Source organism: Caenorhabditis elegans, chromosome X, assembly GCF_000002985.6.
Source record: "Caenorhabditis elegans chromosome X".
Lineage (NCBI taxonomy): Eukaryota > Metazoa > Nematoda > Chromadorea > Rhabditida > Rhabditidae > Caenorhabditis > Caenorhabditis elegans.
This window is the reverse complement of record NC_003284.9, coordinates 11,215,680-11,228,511: the sequence shown is the minus strand read 5'-3', so window position 1 is coordinate 11,228,511 and position 12,832 is coordinate 11,215,680. Positions and strand designations below refer to the sequence as shown.

Below are 12,832 nucleotides of genomic sequence, written 5' to 3'. Positions count from 1 at the left end.
ATGACTGAAATTTTTGCCCATTCTGATTCTGATGCCGTATCAAGACGTTTTATCAAATCGATATTGGAAAAGCACCTTGTTTTTGAGACTCCATATCTCTGCAGGGAAAATCGCACCAAAAAGTGATCAACTGAAAACTTGTTAAACACAATGTGATCTGAAACTTTTCAGTTGAACACTTTCTTGTAAAAAATTTGGTTGCCAAGATATAGACCTTTAACTATTTAGAATATTCAAAAATAATGAAGCTCAAATCAATTGGTCCCAACTCGGCAACCAAATTTTTTAAAGAAAGTGTTTTACTGAAAAGTTTCAAATCACATTATGTTTAACAAGTTTCTAGTTGATCACTTTTTAGTGCGATTTTTTCCTGCAGAGATATGGAGTCTCAAAGACAAGGTGTTTTTCCAATATCGATTTGGTAAAACGTCTTGATACGGCATCAGAATCAGTGATTCGGTCATTGAAAACAATGAAAAGTAAGTTATTTGTGACACTCTACATTATTTCATACATTTTTGAAAAAATTTCAAAAAAAATTTTTGGATCAAATTTTCTCATGGGTTTGATGGAGAAAAAAGTGGCAATTTTCTAAAAAATAAAAATTTCTGAAAAGTTTCCAGCCCGAATGGGCAAAAATTTCAGTCATATTCTTATAGTAGAGAATGTCAGCTTTCCGATACAATATTTTTTTTTTGAATATCGCTCCACTTATTCTGGTCATTCCCTAGTGAGAAATGGGAAAGCTTTGCTAAAAAAAAACCGAGCCGAAGTCAAAGAACGGATTACCAACGTATCTTGAGTAAGTAGGTCTGATTGTCCAATTATTGTGCCAACATACTTTAAGCTTGTGAATTCTTACAGATTTCCTTCTCATCTTGCAAATTATAGAACGTCGCCAAAACAGAGAGAATAAATTGTTGATAAGGATAAGGAAAAATGGGGCTTGCCACCGTTCCTTGTGTGACTCCTGAAATGCTATTCAGAGTGTGCTGAAAAACTTCTTTTTTTTTGTTGTTGTTTAAGATGAGCTGAACTACAAGTAAGTGTTCATTATTGTTATTGTAACAGTAACTGAAAATGTTCACATTTCAGTTACTGTTACAATAATATATTATTAGTTTTAAGTTATGCATTAAACCTGCTTAAATTATATGTTGCTAAAGTTTAAAGAATACTTCACTTTATCAAAAAAGAAATTCGATTTTGTTGTAAAACATCATATCAAATGTGACTCGTTGAATTTGCAAAATAAAACAAGCCAATACATTCGTTTTTATCACTAGTCCAAGAATTTGTGAACCAAAAAATATTTAAACAAGAGCCAATTAGCTGCTCTTGGGTATTCAGCTTCTGTGCAAGCTTATACATGAGTTAATATCATTTTTGTTTCAAAAACAAATTTCAGGTATTCGATTTACAAGTTATTTTTTCAATTTTTTGATATTGCGCATTGGAACGGAAATTATTCAAATTTCATAGTTGCATTTTCTTGAAACTTGAGTTTGTCGAAATCAATCACATGATGGTTTTACTTGTTTTGTTACTGAAAAATTAATATTAATTCACATGAGACGTTCACTAATGACAACCTACGCTGACAAGACCACCCATCGAGTTACTTTTTTTCAGAATTTTCCTTCGACTTTATTACTCCTTGGTTCTATAAAAAATTCTTGATACTAATCAATTTTGTATATTTGAACACTTTTGATGAATGGGTATAGGAAGGCCTTTTCTTTCTCTCATTATGGAACCCCATCCCATTTTCTTGATGCCATTTTGGCATTTTTTAGATTATTTCCTTTCTATTTTATTTGCAGGTCGGTGTTTTCATCATTGAGCGTTTTCTACGATGTTTTGTAAATTGTACAAACTTCTGAACAACCGGTGAGAAAATTGTTTAAAAAATGGATGAGGGAATAAATTTGCAGCTATAGTAATCTTCACTACAAACGTTTTAAAAATGTGTGTTTCAGATCTTCTGACATCCCGTACTCCATTCTCAACAACAATAATCAAACAAAATTCATTTATCCTCCAGAACGAAAAAACAATCAAATCTCGAATTCTTTTTCTGAACTCCCGCTACCTTCACCATTTCGGGAAATGCAAATGTTGAAGAAGCCGAAAAACGGAAAGCTCGCAAGCCTGGGGTTAATCTCTGTTGGAATGTCGTTGGCAGGGCTTGTAGTCTTGGTTGACAATGAATCGAAGAGCGAGTCATCTCCTCGAGAGGATGAGCTTCAAACTTAAGGTACGATTACCATTTATCACTCGGCAATTCGTTGCAACTTGTCACCAGCTTTAGCAACTTTTCAACCAACTTTATTGTCTCGCAACTTTTCAGCTATTTTTAGCAACTTCTTTCCTGACTTTAGTAATTTTTTAGCCAACTTTAGCCAATTTTGGAAAACCTTTCAGTTAAAATTTTTGAGGGCATCCCTAACTTTAATCTATTTTACCCTACTTTAGGAACGTTTTTATCAAATTTTTGTAACTTTTGCGCTTGGCATTTCTACAGTTGCTAAAATTAGTGAATAAGTTGCAGCGAATTGCCTAGCATCTTTGAGTCAAACTATTTCCCTACGTAACTGTAACAACTCTATGGTTTTTCTTTTCAATTTGGGGGACTATTCCGTTTTTTTAAAGAGAAGTGTTGGTTCTGGTTTTTGGGTTTTTGCTTGTATAAACTCAAGTTGTGCGCAAATAAATGAATTTCATAACAAGACTTCAACAAAAAAAATTCAAAATTTTGAACAAAAAAAGCTAAATTCGTTTAAAATCTCCAATTTCACTAACTTATCAGTGTCGCGGCCGGCGGAAGTTTGCTTTTATTTAATTCTAGTTTTTTATTACATTTTTTGTTAGTTTTTGCTCAAATTATACCAACTTTTTTCAAAATTTCCCATCACCGTCCACAATTTCCAGAATTAAAAAAAATCTCATTACGAAATTTGTTCATTTTGACATAATTTGAATCTATACGAGCAAAAATACAAAAACGATACACTTTCTTTTTGCTTTGCTTCGTTTTTGATTATTGAGAAACTAGTTTTAAACGTAGGTACGCACGATGAGTACCAGTACCTAAATAATCTGTTTTTAGTGTAAAAGAATTTTAATATTGGTTTTCAGGTCTTGCATTACTTTTTAAATCTTTGTGACATGTTTGATAATAAAATGATTAAAAGCAGTTTAAAATTCTACATTGGTGAGTAATTATAAAAGTTAAAAGCCTTTCGAGAGTTTTCAGAATTGATAAAGTGATCATGTTTTCCAAAATTCTTCTTCATATCAAATATCAAAATGCCACAACTTCTTCAAACCCAACTGCCGTCCCAGTCGTTTTTTTTGATGTTTTAACACATTTATTCCAAATTAATCATCCGCGCCACTACTAAAATAAACAATGTTTTTATACTGACAATGTCATTAATTTATTCACGCCGCTGCGAATTTGGCTCATAATGAAAAATGCTTCATCAGTTTGTTTGTCTTTTTTTCATTTCAAAATAAATTCACTCATCGACCTCGCATAGTGTTTTTTTGTGTATAAGAATACAATATCATTTTATTTGTACATTGACAATGACAATGAAAAATATAACTTAATTGTTTTAATATTGTTTATTTGTTTTTCCATAATGTATTTGCCCTCTGCCTTCATGCGAAACTATTTTTTTTTCGGTCGGTATAGGTGCAAGACTAATAAAAACTGCAAATTTTTATATTCAAAATTTTTTATTAGAGGTTAATAAAGCAAATACGGTATTTAAGCATAAAGAACCCATTTGTTTCGAACACCAGACTTTTAGAAAATTCTTACATTGAGGCTAAATCATGCACTAGTTGAAAGCTACAACTGTTAAAAGTTTTATAGCAAACATACACTTATTTGTTTTAATTTTTATTTAAATTTAATACAAATAAAGATGTACTTGTGTATTAGCTGCATTCATATGAATTTTCTCATCAAGAAAAAATTGGTAGTGTCGATTTTTCTGAACTCTTACTTTCCATCCTCTTGGAAAAGTGAAGTATTCAAAAAAAGGAATCACACGACACAGAAAAGAAAAAAATCTCACTTTTGGTCGACGGTTTGGTTTCCATGGTGAAAAACTTCACGACAACGGCGCCGTCTTATCTTATAACAAAACGGTAGGCTTCATGCTGAAGCTATCATTAAACCATTTTTGTTTCTTTCACATTTTTTAAACATTTTATTCAGCTAGTTATTCTGCAAAAAAACTAACATGTTATATGATGACGTCTGACATCAAAGAGGAAGTAAATAGGAAATGAAAGGAAAATCGCAGGAATTTCTAAATGCAACTCAATTTTTTCGTCAAAACGTACGATTTTGAGATGTGTGTTTTTATATGAAGAGGTTAACAACTGTTTAGTTTTACTAAGAATAATTTTTTAGCTTGAATGTTTAGTATTTCTTTAAATTTCAGTCCCGACATTTGAAAACTTAAAAAATTCAAACCTCATTCCAATTTTTAATATGAACAGTGAATATCCAAATATTTAAAATAAAACATATAAATGTTTATCCTAATAAAAAACAAAATAGTCATCTAATTGTTCTAGCATTTACTCAAAATTAGGCATCAGGATAAAGCCTATCTTACCACATCTGCTGGTCTCAATCAGAATTATGGGTATCAGATTCAGCGAGATAATTGGACAGGTGCTTTATTCGCGCTGCGCTAGGCATCGATCCATTTATATAAATATATATGTATATATATATATATATATATATATATATGCTTGTTCCTTTTTCTTCATCCATTCAGCCATGTGTTTTTCCTTAGGTTCGCAGAGTATTGATTCTTATATGGCGCTCGGCTCACGGGGCTCTCAGCGCATTCACAAAACGAGTGGGGTGGTGTGTGCTGGCAGAAAAGGGAAAAATGCGAGTGAGTACGAAGATATGCACGTATTCGTATTCCTCCTGCATTCTCTAAATATCTGCGCTGCTTGATGAAAGTGCTCGTTTGCCATTTATCCGATACATTCGTCCGTACAACCAAGTCAAAAAGCTCCGAATGTCATTCAGCATAATTAGTAGTGACCCTTAAAACTTTTAATGCAAAATGTTAATGCGTTCGATTTAAGTTTTTTCTTCTCACAAGATAAGAGAATTTACATTTCTCCAAATTTTGTTGGATTCCTTTATTTTTCTAGTTTTTCATGAATCACACTGCCCGACGCTTTTCCTTGCCCATACATCTCTTTCCGTTTTCTTTTCCTCTTTCCGTTTATTCCAATTCCATGTATCAATTTTTTCAAATTAATAGACCATCTTTTATGCTCACTACTGATTTTCACTTATGAATAAGATTTAGCAAAAAAACTAAGAATCGCAGCGTACACGTCACAATGTGAACGCGGCGTCAAATGTGGTGTGTTACGTACACAGTGTTCCCACAGTGTTTGCGGACGTTCGCATCGACTTCAAAATTTTTTGGGGCTCTGGCAAATTTAGGCAAAACTTTGTGGATATATGAAGCGCAATTTTGAATGGGAAAGCTCTTCGAACATCGAAATAGTTTTGTATTTAACAATTCTGCATGTTTTCTAATTATTTTACTTAATAATTTTCCCGATAAGCCAAATTTTCGGTCGATCCTTAAATGTTAATTTAAAATTCTTAAATAGCCCTTTTCCTTGCATTATTGTATTTATTTCAGGTAGGAAACGAGGTTTTCGAACCGTTTCCTGATTGCCTCATCTTCTTTCAATTGCTGAAATCAATCAAGTGGCTTAGCTGTTATTGAAAAGTTTGTGGTTTTTTCACCAATTCATCATAAAAAAATATTATCTTTCAGGAACAGCACATTAATCTTCGTGTGATGGAGGGAGCCGATCCTACCCAAACGGTTGGGGAAGTTCTGAAACGTCTTCATCAAAAGCATTTGGACGGAGTATCCTTAACAACTCTTCAGAGAGACGACATACATAGCATCTTCCCTGCAGTTCATGTACAACATTCAATTGGACAAACATCTTACGATTATCAGATGACGGAAAGTTATTTCACAAGTCGACTTTCTGAGGTGCTAACCGAAACTCATAATCTGAAAGCAGAAGAAGCGAGCAAAATTGTTAATGGTCAGTATACAAAAGCAACGCCATCTTCACAATTTTTGAGTTCTATTCCTTCTTCCATGCAGGAATTTGTCGGAAAGATTGGCCTGCCGGATCCAAAAACAAGTGAGCATGTTGTTCAATTTACAAAAGTGATCAGGTGTAGAAACTAGTGCATGTGCATATTTTATCTCACAAAAATTGAAAAACATTATTTAATTCTAGACGCTCCAGCTTTCTACATCGACAATCTTCTTGCAAATCAATTAAAATCTCTGAAAGGAATCATCACGAAAGATTCATTCAATTCTGAAAAGTCTTTGGCCAGTTTTTCTTATGCTGATTCATTTTTTCTGAAAATGAAAGGAGTGCACAACAACAATGAAGTCGCAAGCCCGGATGAAAAAGTTCAGGAGAAATCTTCTGTGTCACCCGTTATTCCAAACGAGGCCGTTGTTTCAAAAATGAACGAATATCTTGATGAAACAGGAAGCGCCAAAAATCTTGAAGCTCATGTTAAACCAGTATCGGATCCTCCAGCTAGCCCCGGAAGAGTGATTTCATCAAAAATGTTGTCAAGCCGTTCCAGTGAGCAGTTAACATCAGAAGGAATAGTGTCACACCAACCTATTGTTCAAGATGATGAGAATAAACTACTGGAAAACGCTGTTGAAACGTTACCAACTGTTTTGCCACAAACAGATTATGCCGAGAATGAGAAGTTTCTTAATGATATTCAAGTCGAGACAAACAACTCAATATCTGATCACACAAGACAACCATCAAATGAACCAGTTGAGAAGGTGTCAGAATCTGCACATGATCTCACTTCACAAATTTCTCAATGCACAGATCTTTTGAAAGATCATCCAGAATCCAGTGAAACTACTTCCAACACTTCAGCTGGAGTTGCGTCAGCTACGACTGATCAAACGCCTCCCGATGTTGTTGCAGATCAGAAATATAATGTCACTACACCAATTGATCCTTCTCATATTGTTTTGACGAGCCCTCATTCGGAATTTGACAAAAAGGAAGAATCTTCAGAGCAAATTCACAATAACAATATGGAAAATGATGCTTTGCATAACTCCACATTTCCAAAACAGAACGATGTTGTAATGTTGGAATTGTTCAAGGCATCCGAGATATCAGAAGTTCCGCTCAGTATCCTTGTTGTTGTCCCGATATCGGAACCTAGTTCAGTTTCAACAACAGACGTCTCTACTACTTTAGATGATGCTCTCCAAGATTTGCCTATTTCTCAAGTGGTGGAGTCCTCACAAAACCCGGTCGAGGAGAAAACTATGTCGTCGGAAACTGCCGTATCTCTGAATCTTCCTTGTGTCAATACTTTGATCACAGAAGCCGACGAGGTAAAGTTACGGGATGCCCTGTGGGAAAAAAGAAAACGAGAACAAGAGAAGTTGCATAATAAAACAATCATTTGGTCTCGAACCGTCACATACCCTCCAATTCATACTTTTCCTAAAACAAAAAAGTATGTTAAGCAGGCCGCAAAAATTCCACAACCAGCAGTACTAAAAGAAGATCCACAAGCTGTAAAACCAAGACCGCCAAAGAAGGACGTTTTGGCAGGTTACTCCGTGGAGACAATATTTCTTGCTCTTACGGGGGAAACTGTCCTATGTCGATCACATTCCTTAGAGGATCTGGTTCGATTGAAACAAGAAGAACTTGACGCAGTCACTTCAATTCTCAACAATGGTGTCCAGAAAAGCCAATGTGATTCTGGCGTGATGTCCAATACTCTTAAAAGTCAAGATAGAAAAGGTACACGAGTTCAGAGCAGGTTATAGTCTAAATTTTGTCTTACAGAATCAGAGGGTGTTCAACTTAATTCTCCATTGCCAGAAAATCATGCTGTTAACCAGACTGTCAATCAGAGTATGATCAGAAAAGGTATGTATAATAATAATACTAAAAGGAACTAATCGCAAAACAAGTTTTAGGCAGACCAAAGAGAAGTACAAAAACTAAAAGTGGGTCAGAGACTGAAAACGAGTCAATGAGCGAGGATAATGATGATTTCTCGGAGCACGATGAAGATTTTGACATTGAACAAGCTGTTCAAGCAATTGACAATGTCCATCATAAAGCAAAGAGAGAAAGAAAATCTAGAAGCTCGATTACGGTATCAGAAGACGGCTATCCTCCAGGTAATTTATTATCTTCTAAAAAATGTGTTTTTGTTAAAATCATCGAAGTCAAATTTCAGAAACCGTGTCTCCTCAAGAATTGCATTCGCTAAAACGAAAGTCGCTTCCAGATGACAACACCACTCCTTCAAAACAACGCAGATCGTCTCGGCTCAAAAACGTATGATTAATTGATCTTTTTTTTTCATAGTTTTTTTCATTTTTAGAGCACTGCTAAAACCGCAGATTTTGTCTACGAGCCTGCAGTGACGGACCGATCCGAGCAAGATAAATCTCCGAGTTTACCACGCGAGAAAAATATTGGAAAAGATTCCGGAAAAAGTAGATTGGCGAGTCAAAGATCATCATCTCGACGAAGTTCGGCACCATTCTCAGAAGAATCTCCCTCGACCAAAAAGACACGATTCAGTACGCGCGTGGAACAATATTCGAGACGTGTTTCAAATGTATGCATCTATATTCATGTTTCTTGAAACAATAATAATATTTCAGGAAACTATCAAATCTCTTCTGCAACAAGTGCTCACTCCAAAAGCAGCTGATGAATGTGACATCCAGGATCATTTCCCATCTCCAATTGTTCGAAGAGCTATCGTGAATAGAAACACACTCTGCTACGCAATTTCAATGGTACAGTTGCTTATGCGAGTCCCTCAGGTGTACTCCATTGTTCGAAGTCACTCACATAAAAAACAAAAGGCAAATCGTTCTGAATGCTTTTTGTGCATGCTCACCAATTTGATTTCTGAAAGACCACGAGCTGATGACACACCGGCGTTTGTAGCTCTGCTGAAATGTAAGTTGTTCATATTTTATATTTTTCAGTTTAACTGATATCTTTTTCAGCGAACTGGAAGAACATTGAAGATGAAGGTATGCAATGCGTGATGGAGGCAATGCAGTATTTTTTCAATAAATTCGACGAAGAGTACATGCACGCCCATCCGCCAATTCGAAGCTACTTTGAAATCGAAATGTTTATTGCTTGTAAGAAAAATGTATTTATGTTCAATTAAATGTAAGCTTTGCAGATGAATGTAAATCTTGCAAGCATGTGAGCAACGCCCCCGACAAAGCAATATATGTTTCGATTGATCTCTCGAGCAAAACAAAAGGAACCATGCAAAGTATGGTGGACAAGATGGCCAACCCAATTCCAGTAGTCGGCATGAATTGTAAAAGGTGAAAAATTGATAATTATTAATACATTTATAAACTAACTTCGAAAGAGTTTTTAGTTGCGGTCAAGAAACTCTATGCAGCACAACTCGTTTTACAAAGCTTCCCGAAGTCCTTCTCTATTTTGTGCCTCGTGTCAAAGACCAACAGCGTGGAAAGGATATGACTGTTCTCAACGTCCAGAGACAGCTCATATTAAAAGACGATAACAATGCTCATAACTATGAACTGTGCTCATTTATTGCTCATTGTGGAAAAAACGGCGATAATGGTCATTACAAGTCGTTTGAAGTTGACCGTACAAACGAATTTCAGTACAACGAATATGACGATGCCAAAGTACGTTATTAATTTGCACACCAGAATATTAAACTTTTACAATATTGACGTAATTTTATACTACAAAAATTGTTTGCAGGTTGTCCTTGACTCAAAGTTGTCCAGCGACATCACAATCGTTCTAGCAATGTTCCGGAAACAGGAGGCTGTTGCCAAGGATGCAGCAACAGATATAATTTTTGATGGTCGTGGTAACATTGTTTTTGCAAATGAAAAACACTGTCAGAGTATCCAATAGTTCAATTTTCCTATTAAGTTAGCTTTAATTTTATGTTCTTCTTAGAAACTCATGCTAAATTTTTGCACTGTTTTATCTTTTTATCCTATGTTCTGTTTTAAAACTATCCACTTTTCTTCCATATCTCTGACATCGTTCCCATTCTTTAACTTTTGGATCTCTCATTCTATATTTTTAGAGAATTCCTCCCATTTCCCGATTTCACATTTTCTTCCCAGTAATTTTGGCAATTTATCCTTGCCATGTTCCGATTTTCTCGTTTGTTCAAACATTTTCAATTTAATTTCATTCCCCCAATTAACCTTTGTTTTGTCAATTGCACGTGAATAAAAATTGTTTCATTTACATTTTTTCTTGAAAAATAAAAATATGGCAATAAGAAGATGGAGTACAAATGTCATCAGAACACTAAATACACTAGAAATAATTTACGAAATGGAGTGTTTTTTAATCCTGGCGCATGAGCTCTGCCATCTTGGTGTCAATAGCGGACAGAAAATCTTCAGTAATAAGATAAGCTCCTTTCTCGGTTCCCTTCTTGGTTCCATGAATGCAAATTGAAAGATCTTTCGTCATTTTTCCCTCCTCGACAGTGTCAATGCATGCCTTTTCCAAAGTAAGGGAGAACCTGAAACATCAATTTTCAAATAAGAAAATCAAATTTTTTTGTTTGCTGGGATTTTTTGCTAAAAATTTTGGGACTGTTGTTTTCAAAAAATTGTTTAATTGTTGTGAAAGTTGCCCACAGGTGCTGGATAAAGTTTTCGAAATTATAAAGAAGAGAAAGAAAAACGAGATGTATCTGTTGTAACAATTCGGCTAAATTATGTTCAAATTTAGAAGGCGAGAAGTTAGAAACATTTGAATTTTTGACTAGTTTTTCAAAAATTTGATTAGAGAGTAAATATTTTAGGAACGTTATCTCACGTCTTCAATGCTTCATTATTGTCAAGTACGCCTCTGTGATGAAGACCTCTTGTCCAAGCAAAGATAGACGCAATTGGGTTTGTAGACGTCGAGTTACCCTTCTGATGTTCACGATAATGTCGAGTGACTGTTCCATGCGCAGCTTCTGCTTCAATTGTCTTTCCGTCGGGACACATCAAAACTGAAGACATGAGACCGAGCGATCCGTATCCTGAAAATAATAATTTTTGCGGAAGATTCTTGAAAAGCAAGACTAAAAACCTTGAGCAACAATGTCACTTTGCACATCTCCGTCGTAGTTCTTGCAAGCCCACACAAATCCTCCAGAGCTCTTCAATGCCTGTGCAACTTGATCATCAATTAATCGATGCTCGTACCAAATTTTATTGTTCTTGAAATCCGCTTCATATTTCCTTAAAACATAAACATTTGAATGAGATTTTTTTGGATTACCCTACTTTTCATATATATCTTGGAAAATATCCTTGAATCGTCCATCATATTTCTTCAGAATCGTGTTCTTTGTGGAAAGATACAGTGGCCATTGCTTCATCAATGCGTATTGGAAACAAGAATGAGCAAATCCTTTAATGCTCTCATCAGTATTATACATAGCCAATCCAACACCTCCCGACTTTTTGAAGTCATACACGTTATGCACATCTTTGGATCCGTCTGGCTTGTTAACTAAAAGCTGAAGGGTCGATCCACTTGGAATAACTAAATCTGTGCATTTATACTGATCTCCAAAAGCGTGGCGGCCAATTGTGATCGGCTGAGTCCATCCAGGCACTAGTCGTGGAATGTTCTTGCAAAGAATTGGCTCACGAAATACAGTTCCTCCTAGAATATTTCTGATTGTTCCGTTTGGTGAGAGCCACATCTTCTTAAGATTAAACTCTTTGATGCGAGCCTCGTCCGGAGTGATTGTGGCGCATTTGATTCCAACACTGTGCTCAAGAATTGCATGGGCTGCGTCAATGGTGACCTGCAAACTTGAACTTCAATATTTTAGTGCATCTGGTAGTGGCAACACGTGGGCGGTATTTGAAAACTATATATTCGAGCCTAGAATCTTAATGGAACTGGGAAAAGTGATGAACAGGGTAATTTTCCAGATACTTCTGCACTGGAGGATAATTCCTATTCAATCGAAAAGGAAACCAGTTTTATGTTTCAATAAATGCAAGTTATCGTTTACTTTTAGTTTTATCAAAACGCGAACTATCAATCAAACCGTCATACTACATTGGTTTTAAAACTCACCTGATCATTTGTCTCGTCTCTGTATTCAAGACCAAGGTCATAATATTTGATGTCGAGATCCAGGTATGGAAGAATTAACTGAAAATTTGCACTCCTCAGAGATTTGGTGTATAGTATCTCACCTTATTCTTAATTTCTTTCCAGATGATTCTCGTCATCTCATCTCCATCCAAATCGACAACTGGGTTATCCACTTTAATTTTCTGCCGTTCCTGAGTTGCTGCAGTAGCCACATTGCGAGCAAGAAGTACGTTGCGTGATGTCAGACGGCTTAACATTTTTACCTGAATAATTTGTTTTGATAAAATAGATTAAATTAAGAAAATGTCTTTGAAACAAGTTCATACGTTAAAAAAAACAACAAAATGGAACAAATGCAGCCATCGTTTGTACGCGCAAACGGTCACTTTGATAAGAAGGACAAGGAATTGTCGTGTTATCTTGATACATTGCCAGGTCGTTCTTGCTGATTCGATTCCGAAGGAGGAGAGATTATAGAGGGTCAGAGAATGAAACAAACAGGCGGAGGATAGGATAGAAGGCTGGGTCGATAGTGTACTGGTGCAAACTGTTTGATCCTCGCATCATAGTCCACAAAAAACTC

The 12,832-nt window shown here is 35.5% G+C and overlaps 3 protein-coding genes and 1 non-coding gene across 4 annotated transcripts; 2 read left to right on the top strand and 2 right to left on the bottom strand.

The window, feature by feature from the left end:
* Positions 1-1,816: 1,816 nt before the first annotated feature.
* C34F6.12 (uncharacterized protein) lies at positions 1,817-3,615 on the top strand. The gene is made up of 4 exons (NM_001270209.3): positions 1,817-1,890; positions 1,980-2,257; positions 3,139-3,214; positions 3,257-3,615. The coding sequence occupies exons 1-2, from the start codon at positions 1,856-1,858 to the stop codon at positions 2,254-2,256; spliced, it is 312 nt and encodes a 103-aa protein (NP_001257138.1). The 5' UTR covers positions 1,817-1,855; the 3' UTR covers position 2,257; positions 3,139-3,214; positions 3,257-3,615.
* Positions 3,616-5,864: 2,249 nt separating this feature from the next.
* C34F6.9 (USP domain-containing protein) lies at positions 5,865-10,384 on the top strand (the record flags this gene model as incomplete). The annotated part of the gene is made up of 12 exons (NM_001381101.2): positions 5,865-6,225; positions 6,325-6,687; positions 6,739-7,893; positions 7,939-8,022; positions 8,073-8,279; positions 8,339-8,439; positions 8,486-8,725; positions 8,772-9,075; positions 9,126-9,266; positions 9,311-9,461; positions 9,518-9,797; positions 9,877-10,384. The coding sequence occupies 12 exons, from the start codon at positions 5,865-5,867 to the stop codon at positions 10,033-10,035; spliced, it is 3,546 nt and encodes a 1,181-aa protein (NP_001366881.1). The 3' UTR covers positions 10,036-10,384.
* On the bottom strand, positions 10,362-12,512 carry idh-2 (Isocitrate dehydrogenase [NADP]). The gene is made up of 6 exons (NM_001383643.2): positions 12,351-12,512; positions 12,229-12,306; positions 11,421-11,950; positions 11,224-11,375; positions 10,963-11,173; positions 10,362-10,663 (listed from the first exon to the last, which is right to left on the bottom strand). The coding sequence occupies exons 1-6, from the start codon at positions 12,504-12,506 to the stop codon at positions 10,483-10,485; spliced, it is 1,308 nt and encodes a 435-aa protein (NP_001370015.1). The 5' UTR covers positions 12,507-12,512; the 3' UTR covers positions 10,362-10,482.
* C34F6.18 lies at positions 12,033-12,166 on the bottom strand. The gene has a single exon (NR_102207.1). It is a non-coding gene; the product is annotated as an Unclassified non-coding RNA C34F6.18 (non-coding RNA).
* Positions 12,513-12,832: the final 320 nt, after the last annotated feature.